The sequence below is a fragment of the Platalea leucorodia genome, assembly GCF_965183815.1.
Source record: "Platalea leucorodia genome assembly, chromosome: 7".
Taxonomy (NCBI): domain Eukaryota; kingdom Metazoa; phylum Chordata; class Aves; order Pelecaniformes; family Threskiornithidae; genus Platalea; species Platalea leucorodia.
Genome location: NC_138829.1, coordinates 3925749 through 3953368, shown reverse-complemented (window position 1 = coordinate 3953368; position 27620 = coordinate 3925749). Strand labels below are relative to the sequence as shown.

Sequence of the window (27620 nt, the reverse complement as noted above, 5' to 3'; positions counted from 1 at the left end):
CAAGGAGCCTCGCTGCCCCGCCCTGCCACCCTAATGCCAGGAAGATGGTGGTGGGGGTGTGTGCTTCAGTGCAATACGAACAATGAGCCTGTAGCCCTTTAATTTTTTATTTTTTTTAATTTTTTTTTTTTTTTTGCACTACACTCCTTTCCCTCCAAAGAAAAACTTAAAGTGCTCCTAGTGCTTTGGAATTTAAGCAAGAACAGGGGCCACTAGCGTCACTTACTGTCTTTGGTGACTTACAGGAGAAGAAAGAAGGGCGATGCGCCGCGTCCAGGGCCTCCGGCAGCTTTGCCATAAGTCGAGCAGTGACCGAGATGGAGGAACCCGCTTCCGCGCCCCAGCTGAGGGGACAGGGCCCTTACACCGCGCACGGCGGAGCTCCGGTTCAAGTACTAGAGCAAGAGGGATGTGCTGGGAGTTGTCATCTCGGAGCCGCCTCCCCTGTTTTTGGGCCGGCAAGAGGGAAGCGGGTTAGCAGGGAGAGGCCCAGAAGCCAGCATGGGAGACCGCAGAGAGGGACGGGGTGGTTGAGTGTGACCAGTGACAAGCGAGGTGGCCACACGAGCGAGCACACGGCAAGCGAGGAGAGGCCGGGGCTGCCCCAGTGCTTGGGGTCTCTCTCTCACAGGCAGTGGCCACCGAGGCTGCCTCGGGGTCGCCCTGGCACCAGACCCCAGCCCAGCGGCCCGCAGCCGGAGCCAGGCGCAGGGAAGTCCTCCGGGGTCAGACTTAGGTTTGAAGAGCAGGAACAGCTCCAGGTAGGTTAAAAGCAGTTGCGGTTCCAGATCAAGGTCGTCACTAGAGGTCCCTCCCCGGCCCAGCGCCTCCATCCAAGCCCGTGTCCAAAGCTGCTTTGCTCATCCCCACATCGGGCTGGGGGACAAGCCAGGAATAACATCGAGCCTCAGCTCCAGGAGCCCGACGGAGCTATGGGCCAGCTCAAACTTGGCTATTTCAGTTACAGAGAGGCAGAGAAGCCTCCTCCCAGACTGACTCAGCACACTCAAACCCCCTGTACACCGCTAAGCCCCGCTGACACAGCTGTGTGGCAGCGGGAGGACTCCAGGCCCACGGTCCTGCCCCACGGCAGGGAAGGGCAGAGCGAGGAGCCCGGATCTCCGCAGCGTCCGCCACTTCCCTCTGCAAGAGCAGCCAGACACCTCCTGCACCTCAGCGGGGACCCCACCGCTTCACATTCACTTCAGGTTCGAACTCCTGGTTATCTGCTAAATGCAATTTAATACTGAGGGGGGAAAGGGGAGCCCCACCATGGGTGAGGAGGAGGAGGAGGGAGCAGGACTGCTCTCGCCACCCCCCAGTTAAGCTCTGGGCCACGCACACGTTCCTGCACGCTCACTCTGGCTGAGCCAGCTCCAGCTCTAAGCCTTCCCACAAGGCAGCAGCCCGCAAAGTCTTGCCCCCTCACTTGACGGCAGCCGCCGGCCAAGCCAGCCCTCTTCCTCCGCCACAAGCTAGTGGGTTGGTTACAACGTAGTGATCTCAATGCCAGTAGGAGCACTTGGTCTCACCCTCGCAGGCTCTGCTAGGATACGCTTTGAGCTCAGCTTTGAGCCCGCAGCCCTAGGCAGGGCAGTTCAGTCAGGTGAAACAGGGACCAGCGGTCAGAGCAAGACCGCGCTCAGCCCAGAGGCACCAGCCCTGCCGGCTGCCAATATGGCACGGGATGCGTCGGCGTGCGCCGCAGGAGGCCCTGCCCGTACCGCGCTCGGGCAGCAGAGCTTCACGCTCCCAGCGAGTCAGGATGCAGAGTACTCCACAGACCACGTCTTTGCAGGAAGACGGTGCCTCTCCCAGCTATGGATGTGCAATTAAAAGAGTAACTAGAACAGTCTCAGACCAAGCGCAGTCTGAGCAAAATTCATTCCTTCCAAGTGTGCAGATAAAAGTGCAAATATGCATTTTGATGTTTCTTTTCTAGTGAGGAAGCTCTGGTGCGTTTAGCTGCCAACATCTTGAAGACCAGACCAAGAAAAAGCTTCCAGAGAGTTCAGCTTCACTTTGCTACATGGTACCTTAAAGTCACAGTTCTCTTGCTTACCGCCTGCAGCCATAGGCTCAGTCCTGCTTACAGCTGCAGCAGGTAGTGGAATGTTTGTGTCGATGAGTTAGATGCTTCGGGGAAGAAGGAAAGAGAAAACCAGGTTACAATCCTATACATGAATGCCACTTCTGGGAAGAAAGGGACCTCGCAGCCTCTTCAGTTCTGTGGTGCAGGGTATGAGCTATGGTGGTTATTCATCTCCGAGCCGCCTGCGGCAAAGAGCAAGGGGGCACTGTCTGTAGCGGTTCCGCCGAGACAGGGACCCACCGCGTAGCTGTCATTCCCAGCCAGGGACCCGTAGCAGCCAGAGCACTGAGGGGTGGCCAAGCTGGGAGGAGAGACAGAAAAACCAAACACGGACCCTTAGAGATGAATAATTTGGCTGCGGCTAGTCTCCGCTGCTGGGAAAGACTTCTGCTCCCAGCACTGACGGGGGTATCCAAGCCTGCAGAAGCAGGCTACGACACGCGGGCACGATATCACCAAGGAACCCGGCTTTGAGGAAACAGGTACCAGGAGAAGAGCACCAGGCCCTACCAAACCGGTCAAGAGCAGCCAGAACCTCTGAACCCCTCACGACACCCCAGGCAGGTGGAACTCAGAGCCCTCAGCAGCCAGTGAAGGCCAGGGCTGTCAGGTTTCCCCTCACGGTTCTGCTGTGAACACCCGCACCAGCTGTTCCTGCAGGGCTTTGTCCCGGCTGGCTCCCAGAGACCGTGTCCCTCCCAGGACCTCACCACCTCTCACTTTCCAGTGGAGAAACTCCTCTGGCCATCATTTAAGAGCCCCCAGGGCTGAGGAAGGATCCTAGCAAGATGAAGCCTCCTGTCTGCAGCCGCTGCGCATTTCTACCTGTGAGCATCCAGTGGGATATCGACCTCTCAGAGCTGGTCGCTCCTGTCTAATAAAAGTAGCTCCTTGTGAGCCGCAGAAGGGAACAAAACCAAGCTCAGCTGTGCTTTCACTTGCCCAACAACGCTTACCCTCCTTCTCTGGCCCCAAGCCGCGACAAGTCATCATCGCTGTCGTAGCGCCTCGGATTGTCGAAGAAGTAGGCTCTGGAGCTGTAACTGTGACTGTTGACCATCCCCGCTGGGGTCTGTTGAAGAGAAAGGAGTTAGGCCAGAAGCGAGATAGTTCTGACAGCCGTCCTAAAGGCCTGCCCCCCACCCCAGGCACTCGGGAGCTACAGCAGCTTGCGCAGGCCTACCAAGTTCTGACTCAGTCTCTGAGCCCGGAAGAACAGCACCACGAAAGTGGTTGGCACCAGCTCCCAGAGGAAGAGGACGACGCCGAACACCACGTATTCTTCGCCGCTCACTTCCACGCGCACCTGTGGACAGAAGTTCGAGCTCTCTATACAATCCCAGCCATCAGCAGAGCTACACAGCTCCCAAAGTGGGACACAGCACACACAACTAGGAACGCAGAGAAACCGTTATGAAGGCAGGAGTCCCTAAACCAGAACAGTGACCCTTACTCAACTGCTGCTACTGGTTTTAGTGAGCTAGTTCTCATCAGTGCGCTACCAGGGTACCATTAGCTCCCTCCCCACACCAGTGACTCTCCCCTTGCACACCCACACCTGATTAAACATTGCTTTTCTGCTCTAGTTGACTTGTTCCTCCTCTCCCCCAAAAGAAGAGTTGGCAGGCTAAAATTGAAGAGCACAACAGGGGATCCCTCCCAAAGAAGCAGCCAGATAGAGGAAGATTCAGGTTTGCTCTGGTGGATAGAGCAAGCAGGGCTTCTGGAGGCAGAAAGCCAGCTTGTCTGGGGATTTAGTAAAACAGACACCCCCCCCAGCCCCCTTTTCACCTCCACAGGCCCTCACAGGACAGCAGAGTAACTGCCTTTCACTTTACCAGCTCTGGGGTGGGGGTCACGGACGCTTACCTTGTCTGAAAGGTTGTCCCAGCCATAGTTAAAAGGACCAGGAACGCTGTCTGGAGATATGGCCACAGCTACCAGGTTATAGCAAGCCCTTGAGGAATACAGAAGAGCGACTACAGATCCCACAAGAATAGCCTGGCAGACAGATGTTCCCTAGAACAGGACGAAAAAACCAGTTTTAATACAGACCTTCCTACAGAGCTGTGATTTTCCTCCCCTCCCCTCGAATGCATGAGAAGCTGTGCAAGCAAGAATGACCTAGAACATTTGTATGCTGTTGCTAAAATATTCAGAGCTGGTTAAGAGCTCCCTTGTGCGACGAGTTCACTGCAGTAGCAGAGCCATACAGCCAGTGTCGCCAGGGAGCAGGGAAGACTCAAGGCACGGGAGCATCGTTCTCAGGATCTCATCAGCCAGTTTCAAACTGGTGGTCCAGGGAGATGCTATCCCACCCCTGCCATACTGTGGTAGTTTCCAGAAGGCCAACCAACAACCATTAAGATAACCTTGCTGCTTCTACACCCTGATCAGACGCTACAGCAGAGGCATCCACCCAGCTCATTCACTCTGCAGCGGTTTGGCACCCCTGACATTGAACACAACGTTTGTCTAGGAAAGAAGCCCAAAAATTTGGGGTGGCCAACTCTGAGAAGAGACAGAAAGACCCAGCACCTGAAGCCCAGCGCTGCTGTGGAACAAAGTAGGCTTTGCGTACGCAGAGCAGCGTGCTAAAGTGTGGCTAGATGTTGTGGGACCTCTGCCTCCTGCCAGCTGTCCTGTGCTGGTGGAGAGCAGCTTTCTCCACAAGGTTTTCGATGCGGTGCTGTCAGAGGGATAGCTGCATGGGGTACCTGAAGGCCACGGCACCTACCTTCCCTGGACAGCTAGCTGGGGGAGAGGAAGCTACCTGAAGATCTGCAAGTGTCTCCATTTCTTCGCTAAATACACCCATGAAGCTTTTGAATAGCTACTGGTAGCCACCAAGTCATTGCACAGCAGAAGCCAATAAGTGGGCAGACAAACACATCTCAGCAGCTGACTTGCCTTTGTATTAAGAGAGAGGATCAGCTCAGGAAGCACATCTCACTGACCTGCTCCACATCCGAGCTACGGGTACACTAGCTCTACAGCACTTGCTCAAGACTGTTTTGGAACAGTCAGCATGAAAGTGCTGCTAACACCCTGTGACACCACCGCAGCACAAGAATGCAGCCTGCTCTAGTGCTGTTAGCTGAGCCCTCGGTATTCAGGGCAGCAGAATAAGAGGCAGAAAGGCCAGGGAAGCAAGCCTGCAGCTGACAAGGACCACAGCAGAGGATCTGGCAGCAGTTCAATAGCACAGCCTCCTTCTCAAGTGTCAAATGGCTCGAACCTTCCTACCTTCAGTGGAGGCAGCAGCCTCACCGGGCCCCTCCAGCCTTGCGGTATTGTTTTGAGTCAGCAGGTTCACAGCTGGAGTTCAGGAGGCAGGACAGCCTTTTCGGGCATTTGTGTAACACTTCTTCTCATCCCCACCCTATTTTTGCAGCTCCTCCGCAACAGAAAGTCAGGGGAATGCCTCCAAGGCAGGGAAGGGAGACAGCATTTGAATGCAAGAGACCTTCACCAGACAGTCAGGTTGAGTGTTCAACCCGAGAGCAGGCTTCTCTAGAGCACGTTGTACAAGAGCTCGGGCCACGGGCAGCCTCGGGCACGTAACTAGAGGAAGTTACTGCATTCATAAACTACTGCTGGGTGAACTTGATAAGTTAATTAGTGTCCAGAGCCAGTCAGAGCTGGATACCTGGCCCATGCAAGCAGGGATGCGAGCAGGTTCTCAGCTTAGTCATGGCTCCTCCGTCTCACTTCAGATCACCTGGCTGCAACCTGCAGCCTCTGAGGACAGCCAGCACAAGATCCAGCTAGGCAGCCACTCCCAGCTGCCTATGGCCCACACACCCTGGATTCTGGGCAACCACCGATGCTCTCTGCTGCTTAAGAGAGCCAGACTTCTCCTCCAGAAAGCCTCAGCTTCAACCTTGAGAGCAAGCTCTGGCTGCCCTCTCAGCTTTCACTCGGCTGTCCTCTCTAGGAGGAGGGGCAGTGGACTGCAGCCACCTGTGGCCAGGCAGATGGCCTGCTAAGGAGCAAGGAGATGCCTCCAGCCAAGGCAAGGCAGTTGTCTGGATCCAGAATGCTTTTGTAGCAGTGTCTGCTGCAAGGTGGCTTGTCACCCTCTTCATCCTCCTCCTGAGGGGGGACAGGGCCATCCAGCTGCCTCCAGGAGCTCTACACTCCAGGCAGCCTCTCACCTGAGCCAGGTGTGGCAGTGCTTTAAGCACATGTAGATCCACCTGATTGAGGGCACATTGGAAATAAGGTCCAGGAGGCCAGAGCCTCACCTTTGACACCTGGAAAGAGGCGATTAGGAGCATATGGGGTGAGGAGCTGTACTACTGGGAAAAGACAGCAGCTCAGGAATACCAGAGCCAGACAGCTGGCTTCCCTGAGCCTGACTATGCTCCCACACTCAAGTTTTTCCTATAGATGCTTTCAGGTTCATTAGGAGACTGCTGTCTGCCCATCTCAACAGGCCAGGTCCCCACTCTGGTGTCACTGCCTTTGACAGGGGTGATATGGCTTCCCAGAGGAAGAGGAGGCAGCTCAAGTGCACACTTAATTGCAGCCTACTGCCACGCTAAGATGAGATTGCTGGTGGCTTATCCACTTTCCTACCTGCTTGAGAAGAGTTGTGTAGGTTCTGACCCTCATGGGTCCTTTTGCCTTAGGGCAGGACCTACAGCAACTTCTCCTCCCCTTCTAAGATGCTCATCTCATCCAGGACAGGCAAGCACTGCCTCTGGCTCAAGCGAGCAGGCAGCTAAAGCTGGACTGCTGGAGGGATGCCCTTTGCAGAGAACTGTTATGCATCTGCCAGAGATAACAATATGCTGCAGACTTTACTGCCCTTAGTGACAATATACTGCAGAAACCGCACCTGCTACTCTTAGAGACCCCTCTCTTCCAGTCAAACCCTAAATTATACTTCTAAACCCGAAAAGCATAAGCAGCTCATAAGTCTCCTGTTGTACCAGCAAAGCTGCAGAAAATGTATTCCCCTAAAACATGCAGGGCACTTCATTCCCACAGCAGGAGCATGCACTTTCTGGAGGGAGGAGTCCAAGAGCTGCCACCTCCACACTGGAAGGAATGTTGGAGCAAGAGCAGCTCAGGTGCCACCAGGCCAGCATTGCTTGAGGAAGCATGCACAGATCCAGCTGAGAACCCAGCTGAGGACTGTGCAGTGCCAGCATAGCTGACAAGGCCTTCACTTACCTTAGACTCGAGGTAGACATTCGCTGAAGACATCTTTCCCAGTTTGCACATGCAGCAAGCCAGCGAGATGGCACAGAGGATGAAGAGGCTGTCATTGACCAGGGCGCGAGCAAGGACTGTCCACCTCAGCTGGTTCTCCGGGACCTCACCGTGGATTAACATTGCACAAGTTAAGTTCACAACTAAGAAGAGGAGGCTGGTAAATATGGAGCCCAGATACAACAGGACCCTGGAGGGATGGTGAGGGGGGAAAAAAAAAAATGGAGTTCAATCAGACAATTCTGGGGTCATTCTCCACCACCCTCCTGTCTCATCAGGCAAGAGGACCTCCCAGCATGCCCAGTGCTCCGCTTGGTGCGAAGATCAGACATTCCAGCAAGTTTCAGTGGTTGTATTGACAGCCTAAGCCTGCAGAGTATGTGTTTGAGCTGCTCTCATAATGCATGAGCAGTGTAAGTAGTCATGAGTTACAAGACTCATCTTCTGACAGTCAGGTTCTTATCTTGCAGATTTTAAGTGTTGCTCTAGCTCTGCATTAACTTCAGTCAATAAGCTATGAGTCATCACAGCCACTGCAACTTCTTTATCGAAAGCCACTGGAGCTTGCATTTTCCATCGTGGGTTTCCCTGGAAATGGCTAGGAAGCGCCTGGGCTGCACAAACACAGGTCCCACCTATTGCTCAAGCCTTATCCTGCAGATCTTTTCTGGGACAGCTCAGAATGACCTCAAGAGTTCATCTAGTTCGCTAGCAGCACTGGTACTGGGACACTGATGACACATATGGAGGCATGCAGCATATGCTTTAGCTTCCTTGGTACCCTTGGAGCTCCCAGTCCTGCTCCAAGGCACAAAACTGATCCTCTGTCAGAGCTCAGCCAGGTATGGCGTCGGCTCTGTTCAGTCTTCGGGGGCTGAAGCTCCTGTTCCTAGCACTGCAGTGAGTTCACCTCAAGCCAGCTTTGAAGGTAACGTTAGAAAAGTATCACTTACTTGTACTTGTTGAATTCAGCTGCACATTTCACTTTGAATATGACCTAGGGGAAAGATTTGCGCAGCATTACTTAACATGACCTACAGTTCTCCTTTAAGCTTAGTAAAGATCTATACAACAGGGGAGCCAGCTGGACATCTTGAAGGACTCTATTAGCACCAAGTCTTGCACTGGACCCACCTACAAGACAGACTGGTGTTCTTTTTCCTGCAAGAGCCAAGCCCAAATGGAGGTGTCCAATAGGCACAGAATCATTTAGGTTGGAAAAGACCTTTAAGATCATTGAGTCCAACCATTAACCTAACGCTGCCAAGTCCACCACTAAACCATGTCCCTATAAACATTTAATATCCCACATGTGACAAGGGCTTTAATAACACCACACCTAAGGACTGCAAGAAAAGCAGGGAGTTCAGCACTCGGTAGTCAGTAAGAACATTCAAAAATACATTTACTTTGCCCAGTGTTCTGTGCTGCATATTTTAGGACCTCAGTCATGCTTGATTTCCCTGTTGAGAAGGCCACTTCAGCTGCTGTGCTTTAGCAAAACAAATAGCTGATCTGAAATAGCCCTCTGGTATTGGATTATGGACCTGCAGGCTGTAACAAGCATTTGGAGCTCACAGCTCCTCCACCCTAAAGGTGTTTGTAGGCCAAATACACCTGAGAAGTAGCTCTGAGATGGCAGGAAGTCCTCCAGAGGTGGAAAGCCCAGCCTACCAAGTTGCATGGCACACTTGACAGACAAACATATTAGATGACAGCCATTCACAGACTGTTTCACTCCTCGAAGAAACATGCACTCTGTCCGAGAGTGGATCTGGGTTCTGTGAATCTCCTCACCAAGGAATTAGGAGACTCAAGCTGAAAGTTGCACAAGAAGGACCGGTGCTTCAAAGCAAAGGCTCACAGGCCTCTCCTCAGACTGCAGGGGACCACAGCCATGCCTGCACCCCCAGCCATTTGGGTTGGGAAGGCTGGAGAAGAACCATCGGCTCACACTCAGGCAGTCCCACAGCACTCTTCCCGATATGGCAGACAAGCCTCCACATCCCTTTGGGCTGGAGGGTGGCTCCTGCTGAAGCACACAGGGGCAGGACTCCTAGCCTAAGGAAATATGGACAGTTTAGGAAGGTGCGGACACACTCCCAAGTCCCAGCTCAGACGGGAACACAGCAGTCCTGCTGCAAGGGGAGGACAGGTAACGGGTGCTGACACACGGCCAGGACAAGGAGCAGGAAAGCAGCATGCAGGCAGAGCTACACAGAGCTCACTTGTAACACACTGATTCAGCACAGCCGTGGCAGGAACTGGGTTTTGTCCTGGGAGAAATGCTGATCCTGCTACAGACCTCACCAGGAAGGATCCCAGAGCTGAAGGTCACATTCCATCTCAGACAAAGCTCATGTCCTGACTAGAGACTTTGAAGGAACTCAGGAAGAGGTAGAGCGCCATCCAGCCAGATCCAGCAGACACGTACCTGTGGTCAGCACAAGACCACTGTGGGATCACTGCACAGGTGTGGAGGTTTAGTTTCACTGTTTCTGCAAGGAGTCCTCCCTCTCAGCTCCCAGGCTGTGGCTGCAGCGAGGGATCACTCATCTCTTACAAGGCACCCTTAGTCAGCTTTTTTTCTGATGGGATTTCTTGGTTCCTGCCTTCCAGTCAGCACTGAGGTAGCAATGGCACTCTGAAGCATCAGAAACCAGGCTTTCCAGAGACATTTCAGGATTTGAGGGCTGTCTGATCCATTGTAGTAGTTTCAAGCATTGGAAAGCCCTCCTGCAGGGCATCAGACAGCTTCAGCAACCCTGTTCTGAGAGCCAGTTTCACTCTCTCTGGCTCCTCAACACCAGTTTGAGGGAAGATGAACTCAAGGAGCACTTAGTGGGGAACAAGACACAGCACTTCAGCAGAGGGAGATATCCAGCCCCCAAGGTTGAGAGGCACAGTACTACGAGCAGTCTCTGAAGCCCTCTACCCTCGTGTCCCAGCATACACCAGCCCAGAGAAGTACAGAAGTGAGGCATAACCCACTCTGAGCCCCAAAGGTCATCCGAGTTACAGGAAACCTGGGCCTCGGAAGGACGATGTGGTGACTTCAAAACAGAAAAATCCCCAAATCCCCTCCTCTGTCCTTAGTTTGCCTGTAGGCTACATTTGAGCACTTTGGGAGCATCAAAACAGCCATCAAGGACATCCAGCTGGGAAACCTCTTGGTTCAGCACCCATTCACGCAGCATGGAAATCCATCCAAGGTATTTGTGCTTCTGCTTTGACTCCCAGAAGAGCAGCCCATAACTGCAGCCTCTGAACAGCAGGGCAAGCAAGAGTCCCTGGCTTGTATTCCAGCCAATCACCCTGGGTGAGAACAGCCCCTCAGCCGAGCAGGGAAATGCCACTGGCTAGCAGAAAGAAGATGCTGGCTTCCAAAGCTGCAGTAGCCCTGTGCAAGACAGTCTCCCAAGGCTCTCCCCTATATCCCTGAGCCCTGGGGACCAAGGCACACAAAGTTGTCTCAGGGTTAAGAGTGCAATGGCAACCTGAGACTCCCGCTTGGACTGCTGCCACTAAAAGCGGAGGGAGACCACGGCACCAGCCTTACACTTTTATTAGCCCCCAGCTATTTACTCCTATAACTTCAGGAAAAGAACAGGCATCACTCAGTTTACAGTGGTTTTAGTTATTAAGACATGATAAGCCATCTGAAGGTTGCCTATTCTTCGCAGGGGCTGGGTCAGTAGGTGACACCAGCGGTGTTCGCAATGCACCTTTGGGTTCCTATCCTTGAGACAATCTTGCAAGCCTTCCAGCGCTGGCCTAGCTCTGATGCTTTCAAAGCCCAAGGACAGCTGCTGTAGAGGGTTCTGCTGTGAAGAAGCCAGTGCAGAGCGCTCGGGGGTAGTCCTATTCTTCATAAAAATAGGAATTACAGACCCCTGCCCTCAAACAGGTGCATTACGCCAAGTTGCTAGTAGCAACCCTTGCAAACCGAACAGTTCCTAGCTGAGAGGCCAGCCCCAGAAGTCACGCAGCTGCCTGCTGAAAACAAGGAATGGAGGTCTCTGCTAGCCCAGAGCAGCAGGACTGAGAACATTTACTCCTAAGCAAGCCTTTTATAACATTTCAGCAATACTCAGCTGTCTTTCGGGAGCCACAAGTCCTTTGAGCACTTCATATCAGCTACAGACTTGGGAGGAAGGCAAGGCCAAGAAGAGCTCAAAGTCCCCTGTGATGCTGGAGGCTTTTTTGTGACAAGAGTGGATATATTTCACAAAATTGAATACCCTGCTCGCATCACTGAGCCCAGAAAGTGAACTTGCTAAGGGTATGTTCTCAGAGCATTGTTTAAGAAACACACTCATCCTCAGAAGGTGTACTGGAGGTGTCACAGCTGCTAAGAGAAGATGACAAATGACAAGGCACCATATCCCACAGATGGCTCTAAGGACCACCTTCAGTACCTGTACAAGCCAGGACCTTCGCCCTGACACTGAGCCTCAGACAGCACTTCAGCCTGGTTTTGGTACAGCCGTTCACAACAGATCTGGGATCCAGGAGAGCCAGAAACAGCACTGTCTGTCTGATGGAATCAGTCTCTTTTGCTCCATAAAGAAATAATGAGTTTGGGCTTTCCAGATACAAGACACAACCATGTCCTGCCTTGACATGAACACAGCCCTCACTCAGTTGCAAGAGCATCCACAGACAGTTTAGATTCCTTCTCTTGCCACAGTCATTCAGCAGCGAGCATCAGAGCAGAGCACAGACTATTTTGGGACTACACCCCATAACAAGTGTTCAAGCCCCCACCCACCCCTCCAAGGAAGAGCTGGAGCTGCCTGTGAGGCTCTCTCACCATCCCCACTAATACGGAGATCATCCTATGCCATCATGAGCACAGGGTGCAACCTGCACGTACCCTGATTTCCTAGGAGAGCTGGTTGCTGGCACAGCCACCTGTTTATTTGGGAACTGTAGGGCCCATGGGAATCATCAGCTACGGGATGGAGCAATTTTGAGTTTAAGTGACCCCTTACCAGCTGCCCCGCTGCAGCAGGGGGCACGTGCTAGGTGTCTGCTAGGCAAGGAAGGTGGAAGAGTGCAAGAAGGGATGGAGGCTTTTCCAGTTTTCCATCTGAGAAGGCAGGAAGATACAGGACAGCAAGGACAAACGGCTCCCAGGCTGGATGCTCTTTCCATGCATGTCTGCTCCAGTGCAATTAGAGCAGCGAGGGATGAAAGAGGCTGATGTCATCCCATCAGATGGAGCACTTAAAGAAACCCAGACAGGTGAAGGGTCATGGCCACGCCAGTCTGGCAGAGCAGCCTCACCGCTCCAGCAGAAGGCCTTACTCACTCTTGCACACAGTTGCTGACTCCCAAGTGAGGCAAAGATGCCAAGTGCTCAAGACGGTCTTTGAAAGGGTCAAGATGGAGGCTGGTGTGGCTCCATTTCCATGTAGTGTGCTCCTGACAATGACCTGGGGGAAAGCAGGAACTGCCAGACTCTTGGGAAAGGTAGCATTACTCAAGCAGATGTCTAGCCGGCCGCAGAGGAGCTATTCCAAAAGCAAGGCAGAGAAGCACCCTGGGTGGGATATCCGAGCCATTGTTCTGCCCGTTTGAGGCAGGATTGGAAGTGGATCTGAGGAATTCTGACCTGATGTGCTGTGAACTCCAGATTCCCTGGAAAGGCACTCATTCTGTGACAAGCTGAAGCAGAGAGGAAGAGATGCTCCCAAGCAAAAGGCATTACACCTTTTGATGTTCCAGGTGGAAATAAGGCAGTGAGAAAAAGAAACTGTCACCACCAAATAAGCATCCCACACGCATTTTGTCAGGTCTCCATGGCCCCTCGGGAATCTCAGGGGCCAAGAGGGGATAGGAAGAGGACAGCCTCTCCCCACAGAAAGGGGGAACACTAGGCAGTTTCATAAGTTTTGATTTCAGCCCCAGAAAAGCCTGGAGTGCAAAATAATGCTAGCTGTCCATGGGTATTTGTTGTTTCCTGGAGCTCTTCCCCCACCCAGCACCATTTCATCCTCAGCTTGTACATAGCCTGAGGAGCTCCGTAAATCAAGCAAGATTAGCTCAAATAACATAGCACAGGCCACATTTTCTTCCACTGCTTAGACAGATGCTATTTCTCCAGCATCTCCACAAAGGAGGCACTGTGTACAAAGACAATTAGCCAGGCCTTCAGCACAGAAGCAGCCTCTGCTTTTATCTGAGGACATCTCAGACCAGGACAGCACCCCCAGAGCAGCAGAAGCCCTATGCCCTTCTACAGGTTGCTACCAACTGGCCCTTAACACCCAGGAATGGATGGGCCCTCCACAGCAGGTTCTGCTTGAAGTCACACACCAGTTGTGACACACAGACAGCTTGAAGTAAACACACCAGTTACCTCTAGATCTTGAGCCACTTCAGCTAAACTGCTGTGGCTCCACCATAGCTTCTCTCCTTCCTCCAGGTAGTGATAATTGTTGTTTAATTACACCCTAAGCCCCCTTAATACAACTCCTCCTGTGTTTTAAGAGCAGCACCCAACACAGCCAAGCCAGGCCCACCTCAGTTAGCTACCAGCACACCGCACCCTTCTGTCAAGGGTGGGCTAGTTTTATCAGCCTGTTTTCCAAGCAAAGGAGGCCAAATATCACTACTCAGCATCACTTCTTTTGTTAAAGTGGAAGCCAAAAAAGCACCAAAGGCTTTCAGTCCATCTAGCCACACTCTCTCCAAGGCTCTGGAGAAGCTGCAGCCTTCACCACCTACCACCACTGTGGGATCACCCACAAACACCGTGAAGCGCTGGACACCCATTCTGCTTGGGACAGCCAAGCATCGGACTCTCTGTAACTAAGCATGCATACCCATTTTAATAAGTCATTTTATCCTTCCCCACTCTAGATTCTGAGCTCTTATTTCCTCAGACAGGATATCCCTTGGCTCCAGGTCTTCAAGGAGAAAGAAATGGGGTATATTCAGCCAGAGTCCACTGAAAAACAGATACCGTGGGAGGAAGGGAAGCCTGAGAACCTATTTGAATTTACTTTGCCGTTCTTTAAAGGAGCCTTTTAACAAGCCTGCAAAGAGGCAAATCTGCTGTCAAGTCCGGTGACTTGGAGGAAAACAAATCCAGCCACTTTGTGGCACCAGAACATGGGATCCCTTCCTCAGCTTGCCTTTCAAGGAACACACAAACACCTACTAGTTGGAGCAATTGGTAGGTCAGGCTCCCTTTAACAGACAAGATGGATTATGCACACTATGCACCATTTGTTATTTTGCTGCCACTCGATCGGCAGCGTATCTAACACCACCAGCTTGTGCAACGGGCAGTTTACCCCAGCTTCCAGGTGTTTGTGTCGGAGGGGGATGACCCAAAACAGCTGAACGACCCAATTGCTCCAAGTCTCACATTATCATGTGAATGCTGATGTCCTCGGGAAAATGAAATCATAACTCCCATCAGTGACACATCGGAGCGATGGAGCGATTTCGCTGTGTGTTAGCGATTCCTTTGTGAGGCTGGCGAACAGCTGAGAGCTGCAGAGCAAAGAATCTGAACAACAACAACAAAGCTGGAAGGAAAGTGCTGCCTATTTATGAAACAAGTCACCAAACTGGAAGGCAGGCAAGCAAAGGGCTGCTCACGAGAAACTGGAGCAGAAACAAAATATTCAGGGGAGGAAGGGAAGGGGAGAGCCAAGGCTTTAAAAGATAAAGACAAGTGAAAGGACTAGAGACAGGAGGATAAAAATCACAAAACAAGTGATGGGAAACCCAGAAAAGGAGGAATACAGCTCAGCGACAATAACAAGCAGCTCCGCACTGTCCCAGTAGCGATCATTGTGCTAGGAAGGGGCCCAGCGCTCCAGCCCCAGGCTGTTGTCTGGGGAGGCAGAGGGATCTCAGGGTTTTTGTCTGACAACGAGCTGCAGAACAACAAGCTCAGTTCACGGCGGAGCGGAGAGATGGAGAGAAGGAGGGAGCGCAGCAACAATAGCAGAAGAGGCTCTAGCTGGTGACGTAATGGTTGGCATCACTCCAGGCCAGAGCAGCCCCTGCTGCTGCCACTTTCTGGTCCCCTTTAGAGAAGGGGAATCAATTAAAAAAAAGATGCAAAACAGTCCCCTAAGAGACCCCCGTGGCACTAACACCCCTGGGAGGGTTGCAAAGGGGAAAGCCCCACCCGGGCACATCTCTGCACCCCCCCCAACCCCAGACCCAGGGCAATGTGCCTGCCTGCACCCCCCATGCCACCCCACAGAGCCTGCATTCAAGGTGCACCCCACCGCCCCGACGCTCACATTTTTCGCTCACACTTTTTTTGCTCACCCCCCCCCCCCCCATCCCTCCCCACCCCCAAGCCTGGATTCAGTGCATCATCTCCATGCCTCTCCCCCCTCCAAACCTGCATTCAGGGCACACCCCTGCCTCTCCCCAACCTGCCCCAAAGCCTCTGCTGAGAGCAGACCTCTCAGCACCTTCCATCCCACCCCAAAGCCTGGCTTGAGGGCACACCCCTCCCTCCCACCCCAAAGCCTGGCTTGAGGGCACACCTCCAAGTTTTGTAGGGGGGTTGAAGAGGAGCCTTTAGCCCTGGTGTCCTGCGGGGTGGGGGTTGTGTGTCCCCCCCCCAAAAAAAAAAGAACAAACTTACCTCAGCGAAATAGAGGTTGAGGAGGCAGAGGCTGGAGAAGAGCAGGCAGCCGGGCAGGCAGTAGAGGAGCCAGTGGGCGAAGGGCTGCTGGAGGCGGAGGGCCTGCAGGGAGTTCTGCAGGTAGAAGGAGAAGAGGGTGGTCCTGAGGGCTGCCCAGAGCAGGCAGAGGAAGAGGCAGAGCGTGTGGTAGCTCAACCGCCGCTCCCGGTAGTAGAGGAGCAGCCAGAGCTGCAGGTAGGCGAAGAGGAAGAGGGCGGCGTAGAGCGCCGTGTGGAGCACGGTCAGCCCCAGCTCCACCGCGTAGGGCACGGCGGCCCCCTCAGCCAGGGCCGCCCCTGCCGTCGTCGAGCTCATGGGGCAGCGGGAGGCAACGGCCCGCCAACGGTGGCCGCCCCGCCGCTCCCCTCAGCCCCGGCTGGACACCCCCATGCAACAAAGGGGAGCCCCCCCCGCCGCCCGCCCTCCTGGCTGCGCCGCCCGCCCGCCCGCCGCCAAACAACTCTCTGCCGGGGACAATCAGCTGAGCCCGATTATTTGAGGCGCTCGCTCCTGACAGCGCTCGCTCCCCATTGGCTCCCCGCCGGCCCGCCCCCACCGCGCCCATCCGCCGCCCCGAGTGGTCTCCGCCGCCTGTCACTCACCGCCCCCCCCCCCCCCGCTCCGATCGCCTCTTGCTTTTTAGGTTGCCGCCGCCGCCCGCCTCTCCCTTTTGCCGCCCCGCCTACCTCCGGCGGCGGGCGGAGGCACCCGCCCTTCCCGCGCTCCCGCCCCCGCCCCTCGCGCCCTCCCGGGGGCGGGGCGCGCGCCGGTGCCGGCGGCCGCGGGGGTTGCAGCGGGGTGCGCGCTGCAGCGGGGTGCACGCTGCAGCGGGGTGCCGGCAGCTCCAGGGGCGGCCCTGGGGAGCCCCGAGCGTCTGGGGGCAGCTCCGGGGGTCCCCCCCAGCAGAGAGCCTCCGCCTCGTGGGGTCGGCCCGAGCAGCGCTGTCGCTGCGGGGGCAGGTGCGGGGTGCCTGCAGGAAGCAGGGGGGTCTCCTAGAGGGGTCCCTGGAGCTGTCGGGGGGGATCTGAGCACCCCCAGCAGCCTGCGGGGGTGTGCGGGAGGAGACCCCGCTGCGGTAGGTGCAGGTTGGGTCTCCGGTGTTGACTCTTCTATATGGGCAGCGATCCCTATGGCTGTAGGGAGAGCTCAGGGATCGTAGGGGAGACCCCTGCCACCAAGAGATCCCACCGCTGGAAGGGCTGGGCTGGCACAGAGCCGCCAGCTTTATTTTTGGCATCCCATTGCCAGTGCATAGGACGAGGCCGTCTTGCAAATTCTCCAGCTGTGCAGCTGGGCCACCGGCCTCGGAGGACTGCTGGGGCCAAGGGGAGACCTGGATGCGCGATGCTTTGCTAGCAGCCGTGGTGGAGGGACAAGGACTTCAGCTCAGGACACCCAGGTAGGTGACATCCCTAAGCCACCTTGGAGGCGGCTCAGCAATGTCCATCAGCACAGTGCCAGCGGCTTTCCAGGGACTTCGGGGGGCTGGTCCCTAGGAACAGATAAATGGGGGCAGCGGTGCAGCAGCAGTGGGTGATGGGTGCACAGGCATCGAAGCGCTCCTCTCCCAGTGCACGCAGAGGGAAAGGCTGCAGCGTGTCCCTCCTGCAGCCTTGGCTAGCAAGCGAGGCCCAGCAGGGCTACTGGGTGCTGGGAAGTGGGACCTGGAAGTGAAAATGAAAGTGAAACTCTCCGGGAAGTGGTGGGAGCATCACTGCAAAAAAACCAGCAAGGCAAAGCTGGGCGCTGGGCTGGGATGCGCTTTGATGTCGATGTGTTTCCCACCTCTGCTGATGATCCTCGAGAAGGATCCCTGCGCTGCAGGGTGCTGCTCCCGCAGCTCGCCGCAGCCGCCCCCGTAGGCACCCTCGTCCCCTGACTGCAGGCCCGTATCTCGCATTTGCCCTGAAAATCAGGCACGTCTGGTGCAGGGGGTCAGGCTGGCGGAGAGGCGACGGCGCGGAGCGGAGCTCCGTTATCATTCGGCATGGTGTGCCAGATGTGCCTCTGGTTTCGTGAGCCGCCCCGGCGCGGATTTGCACCACGGGCTGATTACGCAGCAATCTGCAACGTCCTTAAAACACTGCCGGTTGAAAAGTGCGCCTGCCTGTGCACAAAAGGCCTGGCAACGCTCCGGCTTGAAACAGCGTTTGTGGATAAATGCAAGATAAATACCTCTGCAGTGAGGCTCTGGTTTCTGGCTGGAAGCAGTGCATGAATCTGCTGGGGGTCCTGGCATTGCAGCCTGGCTGGGAGACTCGTCGGGGTGTCCAGCGTGGGTGGAAACAGCTTCCCGCAGCTGTAGGGTCACGGCCATGGCAGCACACGATGGAGGCACACGGCTGGAGGGGCCTCACGGTTGCAGCTTGCAAGCTCTGCCTCCTCCGCAGGCTGCTGGGGAGAAGGGACGGGTGGGCAATGCCAGCAGGTATTTCGGACCGATGATTGCAGGCCCATCCCGAAGCGATGGAGAACAATCTCAGCGCCATCCCAGCTCCAAACGCTGGGGAACTGCAGCTTCTTGGCCTTGTTCAAATCAGCCAGGTCGAAGAACTTGCTTTTGGAACATTTGAAAGCAGCTGGGTTGAGCTCTGTTCCAGCAAAACTGGGTAGTGATAAGTAACCTGGCTCGTCTGCTGCTTAGGAGAAAGCTGGTGCTGGCCGCTTTTTCAAAGGTGAGCAGGGAAGGGGAGCGTGCAGTGAAAAAATACGCAAAACAATGCAATATTTGGTAAGGAAGTGAGGTTATTGCCGGGCAGCCGTAGGATTCCATAAAATTACCACATAACCTCACCCGGGAGAAAAAGACAACTTAAATATTGCTTGCCATAAGCAGTATTTCAGCAGTTGTCAGCGGTATGTGTCAACAGTTGTCAGGCGCGTGGCTTGGAGTGGCGTGGTCTTCTGATGAATTAAAAACCCGCAGGACAAACCTGGCCCCCCCAGGCGGTGAAGTGGCCACAGGGGGACGGTTTCACGTAGCGGGTTGTCACCGGAGAGTCAGCGTCACCCAGATATGCTTCGGTGGGATCCCAGGGATGCTTTCTTTGGTCCTCAAGAGCCAGTTTATCATCTCTTCAGGAGAAAAGGAATTTGCGGACAATACAGCTGTTGGGACAGCTTCCATCTTCGGAGAAGCTGGCCGCAAGCAAGCTGGATGCATTTGGGAAGGGCTTGCTGGTCGGGCAGTGACGTGTGGCTGGAGGGATTCACGTGGATCCGCAGAGCAGAAGGCTGGAACAGAGAGCTTTTCAGGGAGTTTTTCTGGATCCGCTAAAGGAAACCTGTGTGCACAGTCCAAAGTGCAAGAAGAGCCATCAGCGTTATGCTCTCCCTTGCATTTTTCAGCAGCAGGCATATCTGGGCTGGGGCATCCAGCCGTGCCGGGGGAGCGCTTCAGCCTGTTTAGCTTGCTGTAGCTAAGGGGTTGAGTCAGCCGCACATGGATTTGGGGGCTGTTTATGTGTCCCCTCTGCCAGCAAATTTGGGAGGGCAGCACGCTGGTTAACGGCTGCTGGAAGGTCATCAAAGGCGGGCGAGCACGGCTGCCAAATAAACGTACCAGCTGGGTGCGGGGTGAATGACCTGCTGCAACAAAAGGCCTGATCTGTGTCGATCATCACAGGAGAGGCTGAAGTGACTCCATTTAGGAGCATCCTAAATGCTCCTGGTTTAGGAGCATCTACCTAGGGAGTTAAAACTTGCTAACTGAGGGCTCTGCAGGCAGGAAGGTATCCATATGAGATAAAACAAAGGGGACGCAGCAGTCTAACATATTTGGACCAGACATAAAGTGTAGGTTTTTTGTAAGAAGGTAATTGATCACCAGGAGGAAAATACCCTGCTGAGGGATGCGGGCGGTTCTACATCACTGGCATTGAAGCCCAGGTTGGTGGTGTTTCTCCTGGGTTCAGGGAGGCCCATGGATGATGGAGATGGTACCCGGCTGGCTGTGCAGTCCAGGACAGTGGTTCTTCCTTGCCTTGTGTATCTTAAAAGCCACCCCACATCACCCTCCTTTGAATGAAATGTGCTGCAGCTTCCTCAGTAATAAATACAGGCGTCAGGGAAGGCAGCTGGGCTCACGGACGTGATGCAGGGATCCCAGCCCGTGGTGACCGCTGCGGCATTCCCAAGCAAAACTGAGGTGGCACAAGCAATTTATGCCAATCCAAGAGTTTGTGCTGGGTGTCTCTGGTGTATTTGATTTCATTTTAGGTCATCTACAGTGGCCTTAACCACCTTGCTTGGCTCTGTCTTGGAGGTATGACAGTAAAAACATGAACCAGGTCTTGCATACCATCTATGCTGTGCTGGGCTGCCCCATGGCCCGTGGGCTTAAGGGTTTCCCAGCTGGTTCGCACATCCCTGGTATTTTCACACGTCTCTGCTAATCCTGCAAGTGGCTGCAGTACGGGGTTCTGGCTGTTTCCAACCCTATGGTGTTAATTTTCCGTTGATGGAAAAGAGGTGGCGGAGGAAACGACCTAAAAGCTGAATATTCAAGTTTGGGTTGATGGGGCACAGAGGGAAGCTGCTGGGCAGGACGGGGCGGTGAGGAGGGGAGAGGACATGGGTAGGGAAGGGATGAGCACGCGTTTTTGTGTAAAGGGTGAGAAAAGCACGGGGAGGAGCGGGGCCGAGGGTGGTGGGGCAGAGCGAGGGGGCATGGGGAGGAGCGGGGGGTCGTGGTGGGGCAGACAGGGCTGGCTTTGGGAGGGGTGCAAGGAGAAGAGCACCAGTCACACAGGGATGCGGAGAGGGCAGAAGGTGAAGGCAAGAGCCAGAGGAGACATGAAGAGAGATCAGGGCCGGGTAGAGGCTGGAGTTGTGTTTTAAACTGCTGGCACCCTCCTCCAGGTATAATGCCGTCAAGTCTTTGAGTCATTGGAAGCTGCTCCTCTTGCCTCCTTGACAGTAAGCTCTCCCATTTGACCTGGGCTGGTTCCCACATGCCAGGATTGAAGTTATTTTTCCATCCTGCTGTAGCCAAGTTTGTCATTTAATAAACATCTCCCCCCCGCCCCCGATCTCTGTCCCCTCTGTAAGCCAGAGGAACAGATGGGAGGGCAAAGGACCAGAAATGCCTGGCACTTCCCAAAGCTAGAGATTTTCCGATGAAAAGAAAAAAATTCATGCCTTTCTCAGCTCTGTCTTCGTTCCTTTGTGCCGTTCAGGCCTGATGCAAACACCTCACCGACGTGAGAGGGAGGCTGTGAAGGCTGAGCGTGCCTGGCTTTCCCTAACTCCCTGCCCGTGGAGCAAGGCAGGAGGACTTTGCCTCCTTGTTTTTGGGTGTTTGAGTTTGGGTTCGTCACAGAGCAGCAATAGCAAGCAGACAGCATCTGACAGGGGCTTGGAGGGAATGACAATCCATGGACACAGGGGCCTTTGTTAACGCAAACAGCTGCAGCTCACGATGCAAAGCAAACAGCTTCTACGCTGCTTCGGTTCCAGCTTTGGCTCATCGTTGACCAGGGATGCTCCAGCACACTCAGCCACAAAGACCAACACCTGAAGGGCAAGCTGCGAAGGAACCTGGTATTAAACAGCGGAATGAAGTGGGAAGAAGGTGTTTTCTCATCCTGTGGTGGTTGTCCACATGAAGCTCTCCTGAGCCTCTTAATCTGAGCAAGAAGAGTTAATCAGCTGCGGCCGGGCAGCCTGGGCAGGGCTGCTGGTGAACCCTGGCAGCAGACTTGCACGCTTGGTCTTTGCCCTGTTCTCTGAAGCATCTCACAAATTTCCTTGGCTCCTTTCCTAACCAGCTCCGCATAGAGAACCTGGCGTGGAAGGGAGGCTGCCGGGACTGCCCTGCAGCCCAGCGCGGGTCACGGCTTTGCTCCCGTGCCACCAAGGTCAGAGTACCGGGAGGCTGGACCGAGCAAGGCATGACAAGCCCGAGGAGTTGGCACAAACCCCTCTCCCGTTTGGCGTAGCTGAGACCTCGAACGACAGAGAGATGGTGCAGGCACCAGAGGAGGGCTCTTGAACCTCCCCGCATCATTTGGCACGGTCTGAAGCGGGCAATATGGCCCGTCCCTTTGCGAACACCTCTTTCAGTGGCACATATAAGGCTAGTGGCATCCTCAAAGCTTTTTAACAAGAATTGAGACACTTTGGGTGGGTTTTTTTGTATGATAGGGCCACTGTTTTCTGCCTGCATGCGTAATTTCTGTTTGACTCAAAAGAAAAAAAAAATAGGGAAGAAAACCAGCCCTAAACTGAAAGCGTGGAGGGGCCGTGCACTTGCAGATACCGCTCAGGGAAAGGGAATAGCCTTTGCTATCATCTTTACAGTTGGCTGAATCACCTCCTGTTCTAGTGACTAATTCATGACGTCCTCGAGATGTTTGTGTCACATCTGGAAATTACAGTCACGCTGCACCTACCTAAACAGAAGACGCTCGTATATAGGTTTGTGTATATATGTGTATGTTTTTGATTTTTTTCCCCAGCTGTGACTCTCCCGTGCCTGTAGCCGATAACAGCCATGCCAGCCCAAAAGGCCAGATGGGTTTTTTCCTTCTCTCTTCTGCTCTTCTGTGCTTCTTCCATCCCGACGCGGGGAAGCACGAGGCTGCTGCAGGAGCTGAGCCCCCAGGAGTATTTCAGTAGCCTGCAAGCCGGCAGAGCATCCCTGGCTTATTTCAGCCATAACGGTATGTATTTAACCGTATGCATTTACATCAGCCTGGGTTTTCAGTGAAGGCTTGTGTGAGGGTGTGTGTGAAAGTGGGCCAATGAAGAGGCGATTCTTGAGATTTTTAAACCCAAAGGGATTTTGAAGGGCTGCTTGAGCTCAGCTGGCAAATCTGTGTTTGCGCAGCTCCAAGTGCTCCTGACAGGCAGAGACCTCCTGGGGTGGGATCTTTCCTGGCTGTGTCCCCAGCCGCACTCCTTCAAACCTCTTCATTAATGTTCTGTATTATTTTCTGGACATGCCATGGAAGAGAAACCCAGCCTCCTAAGGAGTTGTCCCCTCAAAGGGGCTGGGTTTCTCTCCCATGGTACCTCCCAGGGAAAGGGGGATCCCTTGCATACAAGGGGACTAAGGGCTGTCAGGAATGACAGGGAGATCCTTGGCCTTGCCTTTCTTGTTTGCTCCTTTGTGACCCCCAGGTATGGTTTCCCAGAGACATTGGCATGGGCTGAGATGCCAACACAGCTTCCATGTCAGCACTGAGAGGCTGGCTGTGTTAGAAAGGAAGGCGGGGAGTCTCTGGGCATTTGTGTTGTTATCATAGAATCATAGAATCATAGAATCGTTAAGGTTGGAAAAGACCCTTAAGATCATCGAGTCCAACTGTTAACCCAGCACTGCCAAGTCCATCACTAAACCATGTCCTCGAGCACCACATCTATCCGTTGTTTAAATACCTCTAGGGATGGAGACACAACCACTGCCCTGAGCAGCCTGGGCCAGGGCCTGACAGCCCTTTGGGGGAAGAAGTTTTTCCCAATACCCAACCCAAACCTGCCCTGGCGCAGCTTGAGGCCGTTCCCTCTCGTCCCATCGCTTGTTCCTGGGGAGCAGAGACCGACCCCCCCGGCTCCAGCCTCCTTTCAGGCCGTTGCAGAGAGCGATGAGGGCTCCCCTCAGCCTCCTCTTCTCCAGGCTGAGCCCCCCCAGCTCCCCCAGCCGCTCCTCCCCAGCCTTGTGCTCCAGCCCCTGCCCCAGCCTCGCTGCCCTGCTCTGGCCACGCTCCAGCCCCTCCATGGCCGCCTTGGGGTGCGGGGCCCAGCGCTGAGCACAGCATTCGAGGGGCGGCCTCACCAGTGCCCAGCGCAGGGGCACCATCACCTCCCCGCTCCTGCTGGCCACACCGTGCCTGATACAAGCCAGGATGCCATTGGCCCTCTTGGCCACCTGGGCACACTGCTGGCTCATGGTCAGGCAGCTGTCAGCCAACACCCCCAGGCCCTTTCCCGCCGGGCAGCTCCCAGCCGCTCCTCCCCACGCCTGCAGCGGTGCCTGGGGTTGTTGTGCCCCAAGTGCAGGACCCGGCATTGAGCCTGGTTGAACCTCATGCAGTTGGCCTGGGCCCATCGACCCAGCCTGGCCAGGTCCCTCTGCAGGGCCTCCCTGCCCTCCAGCAGATCAACACTCCCGCCCAACTTGGTGTCATCTGCAAATTTACTTATTTTTGCCCATAGTTACTTTTGTTTCAGTAAATACCTTACTCAGAGTAAAAGCAAGACCATACGGTATCAAGCACTGGCTCGGTGTGCAGCAGGAGGATGCTCTTGACTCTGAGGACCTGCAGCCCAGCCCAGCAGCACCCATCTGACAAAACCAGTCCCATTCCTCTGCCTTCCCCAGCCAGCTCCCAGCCCCTCTGCCAGCAGCACACCACGGCTCCCTCTTTGCCCTGCTCAGGTCTGCTCGCATGTCCCGGGGATGTTTGCCTGGGGACCTTAGCATGCTCTTACCATGCCAGAGCACAGACAGAGCTTGCCCTGACAGTACTCTCATCTGCCTCATCTGTAAGGGGCAGGGATGGAAACCAGGGTGGGTTTTTTTGTATTTCAGTTTCTCCCGGTGCCCAGCCCTTCTTGGAGCAGATTGAGCACTCGGCCGAGGCCCTCCAGGACTATGGCGTTTCGGTGGTGAAGGTACATGGGGATAAGGAGCGGGACAGGCTATTTCTGCAGGTCTTCTTGCATGTGGACAGAGCTTCTCTTAACCCACCCTGGGGACTGACAGCAGTGGGACCCCACGAGAAAGCAGGTCTTGGCAGACCAGGGCATCCCATTTTATCCCATCTACTGCTTGTGGGTTGTGTCACACCTTCTGCCGGTGGGACACGGACAGGTTCCTGTGTCCCAGAAAGGTTCAATGTTGTGCCTCCAAACACGGAGAGCGAAGCAGGGGACTGGCAGTGCTGAGGGTCAGGCAGGAGCAGCCCTGAGCTGCTCCTGGCCTCCCAGCTCGGTCTCAGTAAACGAACCTGCGTGCTTTGATTTGCATTCATGGGTTGAGGGAACATTCAGCTACTCACATTTTTCCCACAGATAGGTCTTTTTCATGGGAAACTCCATGTACCAGGCTTGGCTGGCTGATCTAAGCACCTCCTGCGTGGGGTGTGTGGCGTTGCCCGCTCATTGCTGTGCACCCACGGGCATGGCACGAGGAAGGGTGCGATCCCCAGGGTGCTGCACAGGAGGGCATCAGCCCGCTCCTCTCGCTCAGGCGGTGGGACTTGCCCGACTCCCTCCACGGCTCCCTCCTGCCAGCTCAAACCGCCAAGAATGACGGATGGGGTCAGCTCACTTCTTTTCAATTTAGCCCAATAAATATTTCATATAAAGGGGTTTTTAGCTGAAACTTTACCCAGATTTAGGTGAGGGAGTTACAAATTCAGGCAAGTGTAATTAGATGGTAAGAAGTGCTTATATATGTGTGTGTATGTATTTAATTTCCTCCAGATACAGGCTGAATTTAATAAGCAAGCATTGATCTGTCACTTTGAATATGCTGGGTGGATCATAAGATCTCTTGATCCCATCTGACCCAATTCAAGGCAGGCTGAGCTGGAGAGCTGAAGTACAAACTCCAGTCCCCAGCTCTGGACTCCATTTTATTGTCTTTTCTCTCCCAGCAGGTTCGGAAAGGCTGTATTTACCCCCTTGAATGGAAGAAAGCTGTGGTGCTGTATGTTTGTAGTCATATGTGGAGCTGAATGTCTAATTACATGCTTTCAATGTCTAGGTTAATTGTCCCAAAGAGGATATCTCAAGATACTGTGGAAAAGAAAATGCATTAAGGAAAGCCTACCTGTTCAGGTAAGAGGGATTTTCTGGGCACCGGAAAATTTCAACGCTCCATTTCTCCATTTCAACACTGAGACCTTTTTCTGCCCGGAAAGCTCAGCATCCAGGAGTTATTTACAAGATGACCAGTATGGCAGGGAAATCTTTCCTCGATGAGGGACATATAAACCTTTAAAAACGCACATGTAAGCCATCTCTAAATAACAAGTTAATTTTCTATTTTGCTGTTGTGTGCTGTCCTTAAACCTCCTGAAGAGATTTCCTCGGGCTGCACTGGGTCCCTGGGAGGCAGGTTCTCTGCAGGGCCTCAAAGCGGCCGTGTGTGATGAGCATACCGTTCTACAACTTACTGCGTAGTTTGATTTATATAAAGTTATGAAGTAACTGTGCAGCTATTCGGGTTTAAGCTCAGTTTGGCTATTGTGCAATTAATGGATAAAGCAGGATGCTTTTCCAAAATACAGTACACTGTGATTGCTTTCCAGTGCAAATATTTGGAGGAAATGCTGTCAGCGATCAGAGAGATGTCTGCAGAGGGAGAGAGGAGCCACGAGGACAGCAGTGACAGACAGAGTTTAGCAAAAAGTACCCCCAAAAGGTCGAACACACGTGAAGTAGATGCTTTGTCCTCAGTCTACAACCTCCCATCCCACCCCATGCTCCTCTGAGCAGCAGAGGGCTGTGCTGCTACACGAAACCGTGAGAGAAATCAGGGTTCTTCGGTCCCTGCAGCCTCCCACCACCAGGTCCCCTAGAGTTACACTCAATTTTGGTTTTGGATCTAGTCCTAGAAAGAAACGCTCTTTGGTGCTCTCCCTGTTGGTGTGGTTAGCTCATCTGCCCTGGATGAGAAGGTTTAGCTCTTGGTCTGTCCATGGGAGAGCTGGAAGCTTCTCCATGTATCAGCTCCGTCCTTATCGACGGTTGTACATGACCCACAGAAACATTTCCTCTGGTTGTGAGGGTCCGCACGGTGATGCTTGGTATACAAAGACCTTGTCAGTCTGTGCTAGGCTTCTCAGCAACAGTCCGCAGCAGCTGGGTGAAATGGCAGTGACAGAGGTGGCTTCGCTAAAACAGCATTGCCTGGGCACCTGATCCTACAAAATCCCCAAATTCAATCCTGACGTTTTCTTTCCAGCCATACCCGCCAGCAGATATCTGGAAGTATTCAGCAGAGTGAAAATTAATTTAGTACGTGTAGCTAATCTTTCATAGTTTCTTTGGTGATGCTCTGTCTTCCCTCCCCAGAGGTAACATGCTGATCAGAGAGTTCCCCACCGATGCCTTGTTTGACGTGAACTCCATTGTTGCTAACGTTTTGTTGTAAGTACAAACCGGATTCATCTCCGTGAAATCATTTACTTTCCATTCTCACTTGTTGATATCAAGTTTTGCATAAATACAGACCCCACATATTCCAGAGCCTGATCTCAGCCAAACAGAAGGCTGCTTCTCTCTTTGGTATGGTGTGACCCTGTTAAATCCATGTCCAACACACATCTGGGCAGTTGTATTTGGCTGTGAATCTTCAAGCTGCCAGCAAGAAGCTGGAATTTTACCTTGTTTTTCCCATCACAGTTATGTGGCTGCAAATTTACTCTTGAAAGAAAGCAGTTGCTAATGAGTTTTTTCTGACTCCTCAGTGCCCTGCTCTTCAATGAAGTTAAATACGTTGAAACACTGGCAGACCTTCAGAACATTGAAAACACATTGAAAGGGAGGTCAAACATGGTCTTTGCCTACGTACCAGCTACTGGGACAGCAGGTATTAACACTCAGCTTTTCATCTTTGCTCTCCTCCCAGCACCTTTTTTACTAAGGTGGAAGGGAGCTGGGTTTCTGACCCAAAATCCTGCCAGTGGAGGATCA

General features: G+C 53.8%; 2 protein-coding genes across 2 annotated transcripts in view; one reads left to right on the top strand and one right to left on the bottom strand.

Annotated features, from left to right (window-relative positions):
- Positions 1-1234: 1234 nt before the first annotated feature.
- GPR137C (G protein-coupled receptor 137C) lies at positions 1235-16323 on the bottom strand. The gene is made up of 7 exons (XM_082317411.1): positions 15936-16323; positions 8266-8309; positions 7274-7502; positions 3962-4111; positions 3276-3398; positions 3049-3164; positions 1235-2393 (listed from the first exon to the last, which is right to left on the bottom strand). Exons 1-7 carry the CDS (start codon positions 16287-16289, stop codon positions 2222-2224), a joined length of 1188 nt encoding a protein of 395 aa, XP_082173537.1. The 5' UTR covers positions 16290-16323; the 3' UTR covers positions 1235-2221.
- A 960-nt stretch (positions 16324-17283) lies between these two features.
- The window catches only part of TXNDC16 (thioredoxin domain containing 16), a 41334-nt gene continuing 30997 nt past the window's right edge, over positions 17284-27620 (top strand). Inside the window, exons 1-6 of the mRNA XM_082317278.1 lie at positions 17284-17373; positions 22433-22636; positions 24508-24590; positions 25687-25760; positions 27000-27074; positions 27395-27516. Of these exons, the coding sequence (XP_082173404.1) occupies positions 22468-22636; positions 24508-24590; positions 25687-25760; positions 27000-27074; positions 27395-27516 (523 nt within the window). The 5' untranslated portion in view covers positions 17284-17373; positions 22433-22467. The remainder of the gene's footprint in view (positions 17374-22432; positions 22637-24507; positions 24591-25686; positions 25761-26999; positions 27075-27394; positions 27517-27620) is intronic.

Bases quoted from the DNA above. Each gene is read 5' to 3' on its own strand.
- GPR137C (XM_082317411.1), bottom strand. From the start codon at position 16,289: ATGAGCTCGACGACGGCAGGGGCGGCCCTGGCTGAGGGGGCCGCCGTG. The intron at 7,503-8,265 runs GTAAGTGATACT...CCATCCCTCCAG, and splicing joins GCTGAATTCAACAAGTACAA to GGTCCTGTTGTATCTGGGCT. The intron at 2,394-3,048 runs GTAAGCGTTGTT...CTCTCCTCCCAG, and splicing joins CTTGGGGCCAGAGAAGGAGG to CTTGGCCACCCCTCAGTGCT.